The following is a 21420-nucleotide window of genomic DNA, read 5'->3' as shown; positions in this document are numbered from 1 at the left end:
AGTTAAATCATGTGGTTTTGTTGATACCCAGTGAAGCTCCGCCTATTAACAGCACCATAACAAACCGGTGGAAAGACCGGCATATGTTTACATTTGACAGCTGATTTTGAGCAACAAATTATTCAATGAATATATCATTTTAAGTGCTAACTTCTAAATATTTTTATGTTGGATATATGATTTATTATATATGAAACTATGTTTACCAATCGGAGACTTGCAAAACGGTCTATTATAGGGACAAAAATCAGTGCTTTGTGGCAAGATGGCCGTTATTATCCTGGGAGCATCCAGAATTACACAGCTGAAGAAAGTATGGTATTTGGACCCTCATACGCCATACAGTTTGACGATGGACATAGGAAGGAAGTCCGTGCAAATGAAATAATTGGACCTGGATTTCAAACTCTCTCATCTGTGAAACTTAAGAACGGCCAAAAACTTTATTTAACTTTGAACGGTCGTGAGGTCCCAGGAATTGTCATTGATCACGATAGAGAACATGACGTTGTGATTATTAACGTAAAAATGTCAAACGGTGGTGAATCGGAGATCGAAAGAAAAACGGACGAATTGAGACTGATAGAAAGTAGGAAATCGGCAAGACTTGTTGATCAAGATACCGATTATTCGAAACTTGCTGACTTGGCACTGAACACAAATGAAAACAAAAGAAGCCGAACAGTTTCACACGTGATAGATGTACCATCGAAACTGTAAGTTTTTTTTAGCACCTTATCTGGTAAAGCTTAGTAAACTTTCTATCTGAAAATCCTTTTGTGTCTGTATAATATCTATTTAAACTCCTGATCATGTCCTATTCACAGGTTATTGCCTGTGTCTAAATATAGTTCATTTAGCTGATAAAAATCGTAAAATACAATACCGGCTTACTATATAATTAACTAATAGGAAATACGTAGGTTTCTTGCTGTTATGAAATTAATTCAGTAAACACGCCATTTACGGTATTATACATTATACATGTACAAGTCGCTGTTAACATCCTTTAATTGACAAAATTAGTGTACCGATAAACTACATCAATTGGTCACAAAAATGATTTTCGATGGAAGAAAAAATGACTGGCATTTATGTCAGCCCATTATTTTCAAAGATTTGAAAAAAGTTAAAATCAGTCGATCCACCATAATAGGAACCAGGAGGAGATTTAACATTGTGACTAGGGGATACCGGTATGTGCGCACGTGTGTACATGGTGTAGGTCATTTCATGTGTATACTAGCTTTATGATGTAACAATTTTAACATTTAAAACTTCTACTTGAAACTGGGACTATTATACTAATAGTATATCAGTCCCAACTGGAGAGCAGGGAGGCACACGTTGCTGAAACTGCATATCTGCTGTATAACTCTTTAGAACATGCACGTGCATGTGTTTTTACTTGTATATATATATATTTTTTTTTCTCATTAAAGCGTTTATTTTTTTATTTGTAAGAAAAGGTAATCTAAAGAAATCAAATTATAGAGAAATTTGAAGGTGATTTGAAATACATGTATACATGTATATATGAATTTATACAATTCGGGCAATTTGTACATATTATTTTCAGTAGACACAGAGGTCCAAACATTGAAGGAGAGGATCAGAACAACAGCCAAACCGATGATGATGTAGAAATGGACGAAAATATCGCGGCAATGGTGTTAACGAGTTTGTCATGCAGTCCAGTATCCCCACACTTCCATGGGTCATTAACAGGTATTGTCAATGATTCTGTGTATATCCAAATGCCTAAGTTACCTGAACTGTCTTCCTCTAGTTGAATATGCTGCTTCTGTTGGTGAACGAAATGTAAGCAATACATATCTCTTTGATAAAAGTTCGTTTGTACAATTGTACGTACTTAAACTGAAAATTAATGTTATGAACATAATAAATTTCATAAATAAGACATGTTGACGTATTTATGTGCAGTTTATATGCCAAAAAATAATAAACCCTTATTTTTTTTAAAAACAGAAAAGTGCCACTTGTTGTCTAGCAGTGCTAACAGTAGTGGCTTCCATTCCGAGCCCAGGAGTGATCCCTCTCCACCCCTCTCTAGTCATTTGAGTGAAAGTTGCCCTACGACGACGGGGATGTTTTTTGGACCCCTGGGAAAAGATGAAGGAATAAACGCAGATGATGACATGGAAAACAGTCCAGAACCAAAGAGAAAAAGAAGTTTGGTAGGTTAAATTGTCAGAGGATCAAATAAATAAATGTAGTGGAATTGTGTCAACTAGTTTTCAATCGGTTATGAAATCAATGGAACAACAATTCCATTTGCGTGCCAGTTGGCAGGCTATCAATTATCAACAACATCTTGCAAATTTTAATGAAAATACTGATACACTTTATATGTGACGACAATATATATACATCACACCGATAGAAAATAATTCCCTTTCTACGCAATACACTTTTAAACTTTTAAACCCTCTTTACATAATAGTTATTTCAGGATTGGTTCTTTGTCGTTGTGAATGTGTATTACGTTTGTTATTTGTTTACATTTATGACCTACTTTCAGTCAGCTGATCATACCTTACCGGCTATCTATTTTTAGCAAGAAAAATTGATTATTAAAATTCGGAAAACCTTTATTTATATTTTCATTTTTGTGTTTATATATCTATGTAAAGGTGTTTTGTTTTGTCTATCATGCGTACTTGCGCTGATTATGTTATGTAATGGGGATTAAAGGTTGCCTTTTTGCTGAAAGGGTCAACGTTCTTGGCCAATACACAAAGTCAGGTGTCAATCATGTGATCACGTGGTATTATCATGTAAACACGAAGCATAATAACAAAGACTTGTAGTTGAACTTTGCTTTGTTTAAAAAAATCAAAAAGTAAAGAATTGAAATGAGCTTTGTCCTAATTATTTTTGGATAATTTGCATAGATTCTCCGTACAAGTGCAGAAGGATCATGATATCACATATGGGAACTGACCGAATTTTTATTGTGCAATGGAGCGTAACAAGACGTATCGGTTAACATCCCGAGTCAGCAGTTTTTAAGTGGCACATCAATGTAACAGTACACTAACCCTTAGGCAGTTAATAGAACATGATATTGACATAATTTTGTAAATACACAACAACACTTTCTGTTTGCAATTGAAACATGGAATTATGAACTATATGACCTAAATGAGCTATATATAGAGTTTTTTTTCACATGTTCATCTCTTAATTGTGGATATAAAAACCACAGATAGGAGACGTGTTCTTTAAAATATATTTAAATATACACACACTGTATTCAGTAAATATACATATACATGTATATTAAATATCTCCCCTCATACCTGTGTGTCAAACAACACATACACTGTGACATTCAGACATTATAGAAAGCCGGAGATCGTATATTTACTAGTATATATTATATGCATACATAAAACACACATGTTCAATCAAGCAGTAAAAACACATATTGAAGCATGGACTTATGACATGGATAAGAAAACATAAGGTTATAGGGTTTGCTAATTAAAATAGCACAAAGAGTTTTAACATTTTAAGAATAAGGTTCTTGTTTTATTTAGTTTATTCCCCAAAAATTTTAGGAATTTTCATAGAAAAGTGATATGTAAATACAAATGTATGAGAAATGATCAGAAATGCATAATTGTCTATTGTGGAATCATACAACATCTTCTTATTTTTTTAGCTCACCTGGCCCAAGGGCCAAGTATGCTTTAATTTCTCATCACTTTGCGTCCCGCATCGTCCGTCCTCGTTAACTTTTACAAAAATCTTCTCCTCTGAAACTACTGGGCCAAATTAAACTTGGCCACAATCATCATTGGAGTTTTAAAAAATGTGTGGCGTGACCGGGCCAAACAACCAAGATGACCACCATGGCTAAAAACATAACATAGAATACGTAAAATGTAGATATTGGCTTATAACTCTGAAACCAAAGCATTTAGAGCAAATTTGACATGGGATCTAAATGTTTAATAGGTCAAGCTCTTCTGCTGTGAAATTTCAGACAATTCGGACTATTGGCTTATAACTCTAAAACCAAAGCATTAAGAGCAATTCAGACATGGGATAAATTGTTTTGCAAGATCTTGATCTGTCTGCCTGAAATTATCAGATGCATCCGACAACCAGTTGTTGGGTCGCTGCCCCTGAATTGGTTTTTTAAGGAAATTTAGCTGTTTTTGGTTATTATCTTGAATATTATTATAGATAGAGATAAACTGTAAACAGCAATAATGTTCAGCAAAGTAAGATCCACAAATAAGTCAACATGACCAAGGAGTACTTGCCCTTTATCATTGTTTATAGTCAATTTTTGATAATTTTGTAAATTTTTGTAAATTTTAACAAAATATTTTCCTCTGTAACTAATGGGCCATGTTCATTATAAATTGAGATAATTGTAAAAAGCAAGAATGTTCAGTAAAGTAAATTCTTCAAACACATCACCATCACCAAAACACAATTTTGTCATCAATCCATCTGTGTCCTTTGTTTAATATACACATAGACCAATGTGAGCGACACAGGCTCTTAAGAGCCTTTAGTTTTTTACTTAAGGCGAAATAAAAATAAATGTGGTTCCTGTTACCCTACCTACCCTCATTAAAGTCGATCAGAATGTTGCTACCATAGACTCAATGTTAAAATAAAGCATAGAATAAAAATATCCCTACCTACCTACCTATCCTATTTTTATGCCCCACCTACAATAGTAGAGGGGCATTATGATTTCTGGTCTGTCCGTCCTTTGGTTCGTTCTTCTGTGCGTCCGTTGGTTTGTTCTTCTGTGTGTCCATTCGTCCCGCTTCCGGTTAAAGTTTTTGGTCAAGGTAGTTTTTGATGAAGCTGAAGACCAATCAATTTGAAACTGAGTACATGTCCTTATGATCTGATCTTTTTACTAGTAACTTATATTTAATATTAAAACAGGGAAAAAAGTAACTTTCCTTGGCACATTTAAATACAGTTAAGGCATATGTTTTTTTTCAAACCAGGATCATTGTCACAAAATCTCAATTTATTTTAGAATTTGTAGTATGATATTACAGTTGAATATGTGTACTTTGATAATTCAACAACATTTTATGACATTACTGAAAGACTGTGTGAGCTTTAAACTAAAATTTAGATAGATTTTGGCAAATTTTGAGTTTATATTCAATGATTTCTTACAGCATAATAAGAAAGACAATAATTTGAAACCAATTGTAACATGTGTATTAGGAGTATTAAAAATTTTAAGAGATATAACATGTGTATTAGGATTATTAAGAGATGTAACATGTGTATTAGGAGTATTAAGAGATGTTACATGTGTATTAGGAGTATTAAGAGATGTAACATGTGTATCATGTGTATTAGGAGTATTAAGAGATGTAACATGTGTATAAGAGTATTAAGAGATGTAACATGTGTATTAGAAGTATTAAGAGATTTAACATGTGTATTAAGAGTATTAAGAGATATAACATGTGTATTAGGAGTATTAGGAGTATTAAGAGATATAACATGTGTATTAGGAGTATTAAGAGATATAACATGTGTATTAGGAGTATTAAGAGATTCAACATGTGTATTAGGAGTATTAAGAGGTGTAACATGTGTATTAGAAGTATTAAGAGATATAACATGTGTATTAGGAGTATTAAGAGATATAACATGTGTATTAGGAGTATTAAGAGATATAACATGTGTATTAGGAGTATTAAGAGATATAACATGTGTATTAGGAGTATTAAGAGATATAACATGTGTATTAGGAGTATTAAGAGATATAACATGTGTATTAGAAGTATTAGGAGATATAACATGTGTATTAGGAGTATTAGGAGATATAACATGCGTATCAGGAGTATTAGGAGATATAACATGTGTATTAGGAGTATTAGGAGATATAACATGTGTATTCCCGTACGAAAAACATGACACGTACTCCAGCTGGACAGTAGCCGTACTGAGAACCGTACTTATAATAATCATTTGGACTTTTCTTTGAATGTCTTATAATGGATAACCCGGCTGGACTTTCAGCGAAATTAGCCGTAAACCGGCTCGAAATATTTAAATTAGCAGGAGTCCGGTTCAAAAAGTCCAGCTGGACTTTCATAAAAGTACGTCTGAAAAAATCCAGCCGGCATTTCTGGCAAAAATATGGCCTCTATAAAGTTCAGCTGGACTTTACAAAGTCCGGCTGAACTTTAAGAAGTCCAGCTGAACTCATAAAAGTTCAGCTGGACTTCAAAAAGTTCTGTTTGACCTTTAAAGATGATCTCAGCAGGGGTTGATCCACAAAAAATTAGGGGGGAGGGGGTTCCACCCCCGCAAAACCCTCCCTCTGGATTACTTAGTTTTTCTTTAGATGGTGGATTCTTCTAATTTGATATGCATCCCTTGTTATAATCTGAAAATAAAAAAAAAACAGATGGCATTATGCATGTAACGTACTGCTTATTTCTTTCTTTTTTGTTCTACTGTCTTGCTGGCAAAATCAAGAAATGGGGAATTGTGAAGCTAAATACTTACTCCTTAAAGTGTGTGGTTATAATGATCATGATTATATATTAAGACTAAATAAATTTAAAGTGCATAAAATAAAGTAAAGCTTTGAAAATCACTCAAACTGAAATATTTTGCATAATTAAGGGGGTTCGCGGGCCTAAATGATTTTTTTATTTAATATAGGATTTCTCTATATTTTTCTATAAATGAACTTTATCTTATACTTAATAGAAAAATGAAATTTAAAAATGGGGTCACCGTTCATTTACGCTCACAATCTGCCTTCGAAAGGAGCATACATTTTTGTTAATGTCCTTTTTTTCTGTTGAACTAATAGGAGAAATAGCGGTAATATCGAAATAAAAAAAGAACTAAATTACAGAAATCGCTAAAACTTTACAATTCTTTAGTCTATGTACAACTTTTCCGAAAACAACAATAAAAAATATAGGTCACCCATGAGTTAAAAAAAGATATTTCAATTTTTATGCCAAAAAAATGGCATTTTTGCACCAAAGGGAGATAATTTGAAGCTTTTTCAATGATATCTACATTTTAAAAGTCCGCTGGGGCCAACACAAATTGATTTTTTGGTATGATTTTTGTACCATATGATAAAGTAACAGCTACTTAAGGCAATCAATAAAATTTGTAATGAAAAATTAATGTTTAATTTTTTCTGAAAATCTTATACCCGCAAGCCTCCTTAAGTATTTAATGTAGTTTTTTTAATTATTTGTACTCTTCAAAAAAAAAATTAAGCTAATATATATTTATAATGTTGTAATCATTTCATTAATATGTTGAAGAAAAAAGAGCATATCAGATTGTACTTACCAGAATATGCAATCCAAAATACATGCAAACAGCAATCTTCCTAAATTGAAATTGATGCCAGTCAGAAGGATCCATCTTCTCTAATATAATGTGAAAAGAACAAACATTTGCTTTACATCCAATGTAAATTTCTCATTTTGTTTAAGAAAGAAGACACATCTTCCTGTTTATTCCAAATTCAAATTTTGTTGTATTGCAGTACATGAGGTTGTTTAAGGAGCTGTGAAAAAATTTCTTCTTATGAATTCTTGCATATGTCTTAATTTTGAATATGTGATATATTAAAAACAAGAAAATCAATTATTATATATAATTTGTTCAATTAAGAAATGTTTAATAAAAGTGATAGTTATTGTAGATATATGTATTTAGAAATCTGTTATCCTTCAAATGGCCCCATGATCAACCTCTGTGTAGATGCTACTTCCTGTGACCTGTCCAGACTGAGGTTAATTGAAAACAGATGGCACTCTCTACAAGACTATAATACTGCTATTAAATCACTGTTATGGCTCAAGTTTCTAATTGATATTAATTTAAAGAATGATGATAATTATTTATTTTATGCATTCATCTAATTAAATATAAATATACTAGAAAATGTATAAATTTAACCTATTAATAGATGTAATTTTGCTAGGGGTTTTATTTCATGAAAAAGTAAAAATGTTAAATAATTGTTGAAAACATATTTATAACTGGGATATAATTCAATCAAAATTATATCACCTATATTAAATTTCAACTTTCCATTTACAGTCTATTTTAGATGTTTTATAATGGAATTGAAAATTTTAGGGGAAAAGATCACATCTGATAGTTTGATCTTAAAGTATATTGTAAAAAAATATGATATCATTATTATAACTTGCAAATTTTCATTTATAACTCTTTTCCATTTTGAAAGAAATTGTTCCTTTCCAAGAACAGAATCCTAGTGACAAACTTTTTATTTCTGTAAGGGCAGATTTGGCTGATGAAAATATTCTAAGTCTTAATTCCTGCTCATAAATGACTGTAAAATTTTCTAAGACAAAAATCCTGCTGATCATTCTACAGAAAGAATAATTTCCCTCAAAAGTCCAGCCGTGTTTATTTTCTTGTCAGAATTACAAAAAGTGCGGTTGGACTTTTAAGAAAATACCGGCTGGCAAATAACCGAAGTATAAGAAAAAGTACGTGTACGGCTCAAGTCAGATTGGACTTTTCAAAGTCAGACTGGAATATGTCTCAAGTCCAGCTGAAGTCCAGTTGAACTCCTGTTGAAATTTTCGTACGGGTTAGGAGTATTAAGAGATATAACATGTGTTTTAGGAGTATTAAGAGATATAACATGTGTATTAGGAGTATTAAGAGATATAACATGTGTATTAGGAGTATTAAGAGATATATAGCATTTTGATTTATAATAAATATATGCAAAATTGAAAAAAAAATCTTAATTTAGACTTTACTTAATATTATTTTTTAAGGTCAGAGCAGCACTATTTGGAATCCATATTTTGATTTTTCAATTTTAGGGTATGACCAGAACTATGTTTCAGTGTACTTGGAAAGGATGTGGGAAAGTTCACAACACAGAATCTGCAATAGAAAAACATGTCAGGACAAACCACTTGGGGTATGTATACATAGGCTGATCCAGGGGGACTGTCCCCCCTTTTTGTGGGAATAATTTGGTTGAATATATATAGGGAATCACTGAAGGGTGACTGGAGCGGACCCCCTTAGGTCAGTCAGCAGGCCCCGTTACAAAAAGTTCTAGATCTGCCACTGGGATACTCATATTATGTTGAGACCAGCATATAAATATAGTAACAGACAATGAAGTGCTTGCTCACAAGAAGAATAAATATACATTTCACTTCTGTATATTGGGAACTTCAAGTTAATGTTTACGCTATTTTCTTGGTTAATATAATTGTACAGCAAAATTAACACAACACAAACAAAATATACTGTTCATTTAGTGCATTTTAAAAGGCCATGAAATACAAGAAATATCCACAGTATCAATGTCAAACGCAAAATTTACGGTCCATTATACTATAATCAATTTGTTATTAAAGGAACATACTAGGAGGACATTAAGGCATATACGCTGAGACATTAAAGTCAATGTATCTATAACCCTGACCATTTTCATAAAAGATTGACTTATCTCCCTTAGGCCATAACTGTTCATCTTTAAATGTGTATGCAATGTGGAATTTTTTTTATTTTTTTTTTTTGAGAAAATTTGTGGTAAACATGTGAATGAAGTTTGAATAAAAAAGGAAAATTGATAAGAAAAAGATATAAACTTTGATTGTAATACAGGAGCAAATATTTGATTACAGGGGCAAAGATTCTGATTCTGACATGTCTGACCATGAAGAGGAATTTTATTACACAGAGATAGAAGTGAATGTTGACAATGTTACAAAGACTTTCTCAGATATGTTCACGTCCTCACCTCCAGACCATACTTACATGGACCCTGTGCAGTATATTACAGACCATGATTATCAGAGAAAAGTTGATATACCAGAAACTAAACCAGAAACAATTGATATGAAGGTAAATAAAATTGTTTAGAGCTTAGTTGCCAGCAACAGGTTATACTGAAAAGTCTGAGATTTTTTTAATGGGGTTCCTTAAGAATAACAGACATTCATACATATATATCATAATTGTTTCATACATATATATCATAATTGTTTATGTAAGAAGACAAATATTTTTTACGTATATATTTTCATTAACAGGAAATACTTTTACTCTGTCCACTGTTTTTGAGAAACCAAAAACTGCCACATTAAATATAATTTTTAGATTATAAATGTATAATTGAGATTTTAATGTTTGAAATTTAGGGGAAAATATATTCACAAACCTCTTTTAAGCTACAGGGATGATTCCAGGTGTTTTCAAATGGGTCCCTTGAACATCAAATTGGGAATTTTTATCCCAATTGGGAATCTTTTATGCATAAAATCTAAGACGAAATCATATCATTTTCCTGTAAAAACAGAAAATGTATATTAAGTTTAACCTCAACACGGATTTAAGAAGTTGTAACATTTTGAATAATTATGGATAGGCTACTGATTATGATATATATGATTCTGATCTCATAGATATGATCACCAGATTACTTGAAAGTTATTGGATTGAGACCAGGGAAGTTGTATTACATGAATATCATTGCACATGATGCACTATTCCAAATAATTATGACGTTTTGAAAGACTATTATATATTTTTTTTGACGCCTTACTTCAAAGTAACCTAGGCATATTACATATACATAAACATATATACCAGCTAACATAAATCTATGGCAAGCCGTTTTACTATTTAATCAAATGTCAAGATATCTCATGTAATATATAAGATATCTCATTTAATATATAAGATATCTTCTATAGTTTCATTTACATAAGATTTTTATTGTATGATAATAGCATTAAATTAACGTAAATTCCATATTTTTTTCGAATTGGTGCTCAGCGGGCTGATATGAAAAGTTTATCACATGCTTCGATTGTTATCACATGCCTTTCCGTAACGTTATCGCATGGCATTCCGGTGATACTCTGCAAATTCCGGAATATACACCTAAATGCTATGTTTTCTATGAAAAACATTACAAAGTAGTGCACAAAACAATTACTTGGATACTGGAAAGTATATTGTGTAAAATAATAAAAAAAAAACCCAACAACTAACAAACAAATTAGTAAATAAATGCATTTTTAAAGGTATCAAACATAATTTAGAAAGTTACTTTAAAAACGTTGACTTTTCCAAACAGTGTTTATTATGTATATTTTTGTCGATTCGTCCATATTAAAATATTTTTTTTCTCTGTTGAGGCATATGCTAGAAGGATTTTATATCGAATGTACTAAATTTGGGGTCCGGCGTTCGTGAACTTTTCACTCTTTGATCTTCTGTTTGGGAAACACGTAAAAGGGTCAATATATGAATCTGTTAGTTTTCTCCATTGTTGAAGCATATGATAAAAAGATCATAACATGCTATTTTTCATATCGCATGTATTATCAGCCCTCGGTAAATATCAGCCCTTGAGCCATGAGGCTCTTGGGCTGAAATTGAACCTAGGGCTGATAGTACATGCGATATGAAAAATGCCATGTAATAATCTGATAATATATCTTATATACTTGATAAGATATCTCCTAAAGTTATTAAGATATCTAATGAATATATTTCAGATTAGATATCTTATATAGTTTATAAGATATATTTAAGATATCTTATCAAGTTGATAAGATAGTTTATAAGATATATTGTATAGTTTATAAGATAGCTTTTAAGATATCTTCAAGATATCTTATATAGTTCATGGGATATCTTATATAGAAAATTATATAAGATATCTTATAAACTATATATGTTATAAGATATCTCATATACTTTTAAAGATATCTCCTAAAGTTATTAAGATATCTTATGAATATATTTCTGATTAAATATCTTATATAGTTTATAAGATATATTTAATATATATTATCAAGTTTATAAGATAGTTTATAAGATATCTTATATAGTTTATGGGATATCTTATAAAGAAAATTATCAAGATATCTTATAAACTATATATTTTATAAGATATCTTATATTCTTTTAAAGATATCTCCTAAAGTTATTAAGATATCTTATGAATATCTTTCATACAAATAACTTAGAAACAATACATATAGTTTATAAAATATCTTATATAGTTAATAAGATATCTCATATAGTTTATAAGATATCTTATCTAAGATATAGTTATTTATCATATACTTAGCATTAATATGATAGCTTTTGCATATGTGTAATGGGCGGAAGTGCACAAGCCATATCTTCCAACCCGGGCTGATAACCCATATCAGGTGCATCTCGTGCAAAAAACCCATATCAGTGCCTCTCGTGCAAGTTACTTCCGGTGTTTCCGTCATCGGTTGTTAACTTTTCCATTGTGACGTCAGATGTTTTTTATGACGACGTCAAAATTGACGGGAACTTTTGTGGGGATAATTTAATACTTGCTAACAAATGCCATTGACAATTATGAATCATTTTATAGTACAACAAACATGGAGTAGTAATGATCGTAAAACTCTTCCAAATTTTCAATGTTTCAAAATGCCTCTATAGGAAATGTTACCATACATATATAAGGAGTTAATGATGCTGTTGTTGGACAACTATAGTATATTTGATTCATAATTTTAATTTTCTTTATAAAATGTTTGACTGTTTTAGTTATTGCATTAGTTTATTTGCCTTACATAAAACTATTGTCGGAAGTATATGATAAAGCGATTAATACATGGCCTTTTCCATATCAGCCTGGGTATCATCCCTCGACCCATATCAGCACCTCTACTCCATCTCGGGCTGATATGGGGGTCTCGGGATGATACCCAGGCTGATATGGAAAAGGCCATGTATTAATCTCTATATAAATTATTAGATACAGTATCTCTTATATTTTATGAAATTATTTTAAAAATTGTAAATTTCATAAACTTTATAAGATATCTTATATAATCTGTAAGATATTTCATATAATATCTTATAAACTATACAAGATATCTTATAAAGTGTATAAGATATCTTGAAATTAAATTAAATAGCAAAACGGCTTGCCATATAAACCAATGAAAAAAAATCATCCATTTGGTATTTTTTCATCAGGTCATCTTTATAAGTTTACCTTGATTAAAATGGATTTCAAATTGAATTGGTCCATTGTCGTATTCAGAAGGACAATTACAAAAGTTTATATACTTAATAGATAAGATATGTAAAGCAATTGACCAGTGAACTTTAAAATTATTTGGAAAAATTGTAGATTTCATAAATAAATAAAAGAATATTTGAAATTAACTTAAAACCATTTATGCATGCGCCGGAAAGTAATTCTCAAAAAGTTGATGGTATTCTAAAGAAGAAGAAAGGATCATTTTCATAACTTTTGAAACAGTTCTATATTAAATGGTGACATATCGTATTTCATGAATGGTCTAATCATCAACATTATTTTTCAAAAACGCTCAAACTTTTGTCTTTTGATGAAATAGAGCAAAATATAAAATAATTTATTTTCATCAAATTATATAACCTTGCAGCTTTTCTGGGCGACCTGCTTTTACGAAATCGGCGCCCATTAAAATGGATTCGTCAATATTATATCAAAATTTGAATTTGCACTTAGCCGAGGTCTGCTTTCACACCAATTTTGACAAACATGTTTTTGATCAACCTGCTAGGCATACTTTTACGAGATCAAATAATCCCGTAACATTTTAATCAATTGAATCCGGCTGCTAAAATTGTTTACTACATGTTGACATAATCATAGATATCTATGACATAATCAAATCTTCCACTAAAGTCAAAATATAGGACACTTCATAAAAAACTATACTTTGTCTATATTTTTCAACCTATAACGAATTAAGTCCTAAACTTTTCCGAAAATACCGATTTTTATTTTATTTTCAAGAATTGGGAATTTATATTCACAAATATTTTTTTGGGGCCGCTGGCCGATTTTAGGGCCGCCAAGCGGCCCTAAAGTATATAGTGGAATCATCCCTGAGCTAATTGATATCAATTACAAATTGTTTTACTAAAAATAGTCAAGCTGATTTAAAATTGAACGGTAAATTGATCTATTATAGAAGCAGATAAAAGTTCATGCACTTACAATTTTCACATTGTAATTGTAAACATTTCACATTCTATGACAATCACATTACAGTACTACCTGTGACAATTATCTTATTCATGGTGGCCATAAAAATTATGTCCATCATGGTGGCCCTATATGTCCATCATTATATCCCCTGTCGCTTAATTAATACACAAGGTATTAATCTATAACTAGTCAAGGATAAAGGAAAATCTTGATTGCATTGAAGTGTTAAAATTATATAACTTACAGGTCATGTGTCTCAGGTAAAATATATACATGTATGTGTTTGTGAAATTTAATTACAAGAAAATTCAAAAATAAAATGAAATAATATAACTAGTTGAATAAATAGCTGATTTTTTTTTTAAATTGACTAATGAATATTTGTTTTGACATTATACCTTTTCAACCAATTTAAGTTATTTTTTACATGTACTTTATGGTAAGTGAAGAATAAATGAATATCATCTTCTAATATAATGCAAACTTTCCCAATGCCTGCCTTTTTCTATTGAAAAGTTGTTTCTCAAATTAATTTTCTTAAATCAAACTGATTTATACTCAAAATCATATTAGATATTCCTTATTTCTCTATTGAATAAATATATTCAAAATATTCATTAATTCAACAAAATTTGATAGTATTTGTATTGTCATATAAACATATGGTATTTAGTTTGTGACAAAAAAACAAACAAACAAAAAACCAATTATAATGCAAAGAATTAACAATTCTATAATTTAAGAAATTAAAACACATGGATTTTTTTAATTATAATGTAATGTTTTTATTTACAAACCTATGACATAGTGTATATATTCATTGACAAAGTTATCTTATGCTGTTTTTAGTTTGACAATGGGATAGTATAATTCCCTGATGCATCAATGATATATATATTTGTTTTCAGATCATTCAAATATTTCATTTCTTATTTATAGGAGCACAGTTATTCCCATATGCATGCCTCATCAGTGCCGTCAGGAGGTTACTTTCCACACCAAGAGCTGACAGCTCCTATTTCCATGCCACAGATGAAAAGGTCACTATCATGGCAGAACAGTGCTGTAAACTTGTCGCCAGTGTCGTCTGCTGTAAGTTATTTTATAACATCTTGAGACAGTTGTATGTATTGTTTGATACAGTTCAATTAATACACACAAAGGGGGCTCAGTTGATGTTGAGAATTTAAGCTGATTTTTTGTAAAGTTACAATGTATACCAGAAGTGGATCTAGGATTTTAAAAAGAGAAGGGACTAGCAACATTGCATTGTTTTAAGTAGGATTTGTTAAACATCTAAGCATTAACCATATATATGTAGCTTCAGTGGCGGATCCAGAACTTTTCCTAAGGGGGGGCCTGCTGACTGACCTAAGGGGGGGGGCCCGCTCCAGCCATGCTTCAATGATTCCCTATATAATCAACCAAATTTTTCCCACGAAAGGGGGGGGGGACCCCCCTGGATCTGCCTATGAGCTTCGTGTAGAAAGGATTAGGTCTTCTGGCCCCAACCTAAATTAGTATCTGAATAATATACCTCTGATTATACTGGTACATTGTATGTGCAACTATATGATTTTTTTTCTCAAAAGTTTAAATTGCATGCAGAAAACTTGCTATGAAAGAAAAGAAATAATGGTTTATCTATTCCTGTGTCATAACCAACCACATTGAGTTATTCCTGTGTCATAACCAACCACATTGAGTTATTCCTGTGTCATAACCAACCACATTGAGTTATTCCTGTGGCATAACCAACCACATTGAGTTATTCCTGTGTCATAACCAATCACATTGAGTTATTCCTGTGTCATAACCAACCACATTGAGTTATTCCTGTGTCATAACCAACCACATTGAGTTATTCCTGTGTCATAACCAACCACATTGAGTTATTCCTGTGTCATAACCAACCACATTCAGTTATTCCTGTGTCATAACCAACCACATTGAGTTGTTCCTGTGTCATAACCAACCACATTGAGTTATTCCTGTGTCATAACCAACCACATTGAGTTATTCCTGTGTCATAACCAACCACATTCAGTTATTCCTGTGGCATAACCAACCACATTGAGTTATTCCTGTGGCATAACCAACCACAGTCATAACCAACCACATTGAGTTATTCCTGTGGCATAACCAACCACATTGAGTTATTCCTGTGTCATAACCAACCACATTGAGTTATTCCTGTGGCATAACCAACCACATTGAGTTATTCCTGTGTCATAACCAACCACATTCAGTTATTCCTGTGTCATAACCAACCACATTGAGTTATTCCTGTGTCATAACCAACCACATTGAGTTATTCCTGTGGCATAACCAACCACAGTCATAACCAACCACTTTGAGTTATTCCTGTGGCATAACCAACCACATTGAGTTATTCCTGTGTCATAACCAACCACATTGAGTTATTCCTGTGTCATAACCAACCACATTGAGTTATTCCTGTGTCATAACCAACCACATTGAGTTGTTCCTGTGTCATAACCAACCACATTGAGTTGTTCCTGTGTCATAACCAACCACATTGAGTTATTCCTGTGTCATAACCAACCACATTGAGTTATTCCTGTGTCATAACCAACCACATTGAGTTATTCCTGTGTCATAACCAACCACATTGAGTTATTCCTGTGTCATAACCAACCACATTGAGTTATTCCTGTGTCATAACCAACCACATTGAGTTATTCCTGTGTCATAACCAACCACATTGAGTTATTCCTGTGGCATAACCAACCACAGTCATTACCAACTACATTGAGTTATTCCTGTGGCATAACTAACCACATTGAGTTATTCCTGTGTCATAACCAACCACATTGAGTTATTCCTGTGGCATAACCAACCACATTGAGTTATTCCTGTGTCATAACCAACCACATTGAGTTATTCCTGTGTCATAACCAACCACATTGAGTTATTCCTGTGTCATAACCAACCACATTGAGTTATTCCTGTGTCATAACCAACCACATTCAGTTATTCCTGTGCCATAACCAACCACATTCAGTTATTCCTGTGTCATAACCAACCACATTCAGTTATTCCTGTGTCATAACCAACCACATTCAGTTATTCCTGTGTCATAACCAACCACATTCAGTTATTCCTGTGTCATAACCAACCACATTCAGTTATTCCTGTGTCATAACCAACCACATTGAGTTATTCCTGTGTCATAACCAACCACATTGAGTTATTCCTGTGTCATAACCAACCACATTGAGTTATTCCTGTGGCATAACCAACCACAGTCATAACCAACCACATTGAGTTATTCCTGTGGCATAACCAACCACATTGAGTTATTCCTGTGTCATAACCAACCACATTGAGTTATTCCTGTGTCATAACCAACCACATTGAGTTATTCCTGTGTCATAACCAACCACATTGAGTTGTTCCTGTGTCATAACCAACCACATTGAGTTATTCCTGTGTCATAACCAACCACATTCAGTTATTCCTGTGTCATAACCAACCACATTGAGTTATTCCTGTGTCATAACCAACCACATTGAGTTATTCCTGTGGCATAACCAACCACAGTCATAACCAACCACATTGAGTTATTCCTGTGGCATAACCAACCACATTGAGTTATTCCTGTGTCATAACCAACCACATTGAGTTATTCCTGTGTCATAACCAACCACATTGAGTTATTCCTGTGGCATAACCAACCACAGTCATAACCAACCACATTGAGTTATTCCTGTGGCATAACCAACCACATTGAGTTATTCCTGTGTCATAACCAACCACATTGAGTTATTCCTGTGGCATAAGCATCACATTGAGTTATTCCTGTGTCATAACCAACCACATTGAGTTATTCCTGTGTCATAACCAACCACATTCAGTTATTCCTGTGTCATAGCCAATAATATATCATGGTATTTATCTCTTTATTTATAGGTTTCATCCCCTATTAGAATGACCAAGCTTTCACCTCAGGACAGATTACAACAACACCAAGCACAATCTCCTAAGTCTCACATGTTTGGACAATCACCAAAATCAGCGGCACTCCATAAAAAACCACGTAGTGAAGTACGGAAATGTCGAAAAGTATATGGTATGGAAAACCGTGAAATGTGGTGCACACAGTGTAAATGGAAAAAGGCGTGCTCAAGATTTACAGATTAAAAAACTAACTGTCAGAACGCAATTGCTTGATGGTTCTTAAATTGAAGTCAAAACTAAAAACCAAAGCAAAATAATGATTTTACAAAAAATGGTTTGTAGGTAAATTACAAACTTGGTGGTAATTTGGACCAAGATACAAATCATTGTAAATTATTATATCAATCTGATAAAAAAAGGTTCTTTAGTGATTTTAAGGTTGTATAGCACTTTTCCTTCGAATTATATCACCACATTTATAATAAATTCTATTATAAGATTAATTAAGATAGCGCCATCATAAGAAATATGGTAAAATGGATATCATTGTATCACAATTATTCCACTTAGTCTCAAACTTGGAGAAATCTCTTGGACAGAAATGATCTTACAATAAATACAGTTTGTTACTAATAGGTCTTAACTCCGGATCAATCAAGTAATAGATATACAGATTTAGACATTAAATAACAAAGCTCAATTATTGATCTCAATATATATTCATTTGATTCATTATGCAAACTGAAGCGTAACATTTTTCAGCTGACAAAAGGAAAAAAGTTTTTAATGAAATGATTATGAAAAGGTTAGATATTCATTCCATGATGTGTGGATTGAAATTCATCATTTAAGAATAAAATCCACTCTTTAGAACCTTATATGCCAAAGCTTGTTTCAGCAACACATATGTTATATGAGTCAGGACTTATAGCTATCTAGAAAGTTTTATTAACTTTTGACTGTTATTACATATATCATTATATTTTATGTATGTCATATAAATATAAAACCAGTTGTTGATCGATCATTATGTATTTTATTATCTGTGATATGTTATTGTAGTTTCCTGATTAAATAGATAGGACATTGTTAAACAGAAAATTTAAATCTTAAAACAGAAGATCTTAATCTTTAAACAGAAGATCTTAATCTTTAAACAGAAGATCTTAATCTTTAAACAGAAGATCTTAATCTTTAAACAGAAGATCTAAATATGAAAGCAGAAGCTCTAAATATTTAAACATGAAATCTTTATCTTAAATCAGAAATATTCTTCTAACTTGTTATTTTGAATTTCTTGTCATTTGACTGTTTCATAAAACCACCTATTTCTCTGCTTTTAATACTACAATGCCTTGATAACTTTGAAAAAAAGGGATGTGGGGTCGATGTTTGCAAGGCAAAATGTTACATTCAAAGAACTGCAATTTATAATTTTTATCCACTCTGAAAGGTCAATTTCAACTGGGCAGAAAAGTGCAGAAAAAGGTAAAAAAAAAAATAACAACAGAAAATCATGTGCCAAAAAACTGCAGAAAAAGGGGCAACAAATTTGAGAATAGAGAATGAGGCGCAAAATATTAAATAATGGGCCAAATTTTTGAAAATAGAGAAAAATTGGCTAGAATATTGAAGAATACAAAAATGAAGTACCTCTATTGACACCTTCATAGATAATTTTGTTTACTAATTCATTGTGGCATTCAGATTTCAATAGGGCAAGTATTCTGTTTAAGTCTTACTCTTTCTGTCCTTATAATTGATACAGTCAAAAATATTTTCTTCGGGTTCCAAAAAATGTTTTTTGGGTAGTCTCCCATTTGAGACTGTATCAACTATTTTAATTACTTATACATGTACATTGTAATGAGGGAACGTTTAAATCTCAGGTATTTTGTGAAATTTAAGTTTTGTGTACTTTAATTAATTTAGAATATTTATTTTTAGTTAATTGAAATGATGCTTTCAATATTTGAAAAAATTATAATAGTGATGCAGACTGTAAATTGATACAGTTTAATATTACAGTGCTACTTAAAATGAACATGATTATATATGTATTTAGTCAATTTATTACAAAGAGCTTTTGAGATATTTATGATATGTTATTCCTGTACTAATCATGCTAATATTTTTAAAAAACTTTTTCCTCAATAGCACAATTTCATCTATAGCTAAAAGCTTATTCTATTTGAAACTTTCAATGGTAAGTCCTTGCAATTTTATAAATACAAGTTTGGAGTTTGAATCAGACATTAATTTAAAAGATGTCCAGAATTTGTTTACCACTAAATCAACTGCATGCAATTTAGTGAAAAGTTAAGACTGAAACCTTGTATTTGAATTCAAATTAATCCCTTTTTCCATGGAAATCTTTAATTGTAAGAATTTTCAAACTCCTCATCATAAAACCCTTTGGTAAATTTCTTTAATACATTGTACCGTAATAAAATCTAGAATCTTATAAGTGACCAATTTCTTAGTGTAAATATGTTCAAGATAAAGAATTCTTTGTTGTTTCATATATTTAAGATTTAAAAGGTAATTCTTGGTCATTTTATACATAATTTTTATACGACCGCAAAATTTGAAAAATTTTTCGTCGTATATTGCTATCACGTTGGCGTCTGCGTCGTCGTCGTCGTCGTCCGGCGTCCGAATACTTTTAGTTTTCGCACTCTAACTTTAGTAAAAGTGAATGGAAATCTATGAAATTTTAACACAAGGTTTATGACCACAAAAGGAAGGTTGGTATTGATTTTGGGAGTTTTGGTCCCAACATTTTAGGAATTAGGGGCCAAAAAGGGCCCAAATAAGCATTTTCTTGGTTTTCGCACTATAACTTTAGTTTAAGTTAATAGAAATCTATGAAATTTTGACACAAGGTTTATGACCACAAAAGAATGGTTGGGATTGATTTTGGGAGTTTAGGTTTCAACAGTTTAGGAATTAGGGGCCAAAAAAGGGCCCAAATAAGCATTATTCTTGGTTTTCACACAATAACTTTAGTTTAAGTAAATAGAAATCAATGAAATTTAAACACAATGTTAATGACTACAAAAGGAAGGTTGGTATTGATTTTGGTAGTTTAGGTCCCAACAGTTTAGGAATTAGGGGCCAAAAAGGGACCCAAATAAGCATTTTTCTTGGTTTTCGCACCATAACGTTAGTATAAGTAAATAGAAATCTATGAAATTTAAACACAAGGTTTATGACCATAAAAGGAAGGTTGGTATTGATTTTGGGAGTTTTGGTCCCAACAGAATAAGGGGCCCAAAGGGTCCAAAATAAAACTTTGTTTGATTTCATCAAAATTGAATAATTGGGGTTCTTTGATATGCCGAATCTGACTGTCATGACTGTGTATGTAGATTCTTAACTTTTGGTCCCGTTTTCAAATTGGTCTACATTAAGGTCCAAAGGGTCCAAAATTAAACTTAGTTTGATTTTGACAAAAA

At 31.7% G+C, this 21420-nt stretch overlaps 1 protein-coding gene across 1 annotated transcript; it reads left to right on the top strand.

Annotated features, from left to right (window-relative positions):
- The first annotated feature begins 19 nt into the window (after positions 1–19).
- LOC139498667 (zinc finger protein 704-like) lies at positions 20–20058 on the top strand. Its single transcript, XM_071287169.1, has 7 exons — positions 20–716; positions 1580–1728; positions 1990–2198; positions 8865–8965; positions 9684–9903; positions 14981–15133; positions 17975–20058. Exons 1-7 carry the CDS (start codon positions 199–201, stop codon positions 18203–18205), a joined length of 1581 nt encoding a protein of 526 aa, XP_071143270.1. The 5' UTR covers positions 20–198; the 3' UTR covers positions 18206–20058.
- Positions 20059–21420: the final 1362 nt, after the last annotated feature.

The sequence above is a fragment of the Mytilus edulis genome, chromosome 12 (genome assembly GCF_963676685.1).
Source record: "Mytilus edulis chromosome 12, xbMytEdul2.2, whole genome shotgun sequence".
Classification (NCBI taxonomy): domain Eukaryota; kingdom Metazoa; phylum Mollusca; class Bivalvia; order Mytilida; family Mytilidae; genus Mytilus; species Mytilus edulis.
The sequence above is the reverse complement of the archived record's forward strand: the minus strand, read 5'-3'. Positions and strand labels throughout refer to the sequence as shown.

What these genes read in the sequence shown, in the direction of transcription:
- LOC139498667 (XM_071287169.1), top strand. Translation starts at nt 199, where the DNA reads ATGTTTACCAATCGGAGACTTGCAAAACGGTCTATTATAGGGACAAAA. An exon ending in CAGAAACAATTGATATGAAG is followed by an intron (nt 9,904 to 14,980) that starts GTAAATAAAATT and finishes TCTTATTTATAG; the next exon opens with GAGCACAGTTATTCCCATAT. An exon ending in TGTCGCCAGTGTCGTCTGCT is followed by an intron (nt 15,134 to 17,974) that starts GTAAGTTATTTT and finishes CTTTATTTATAG; the next exon opens with GTTTCATCCCCTATTAGAAT.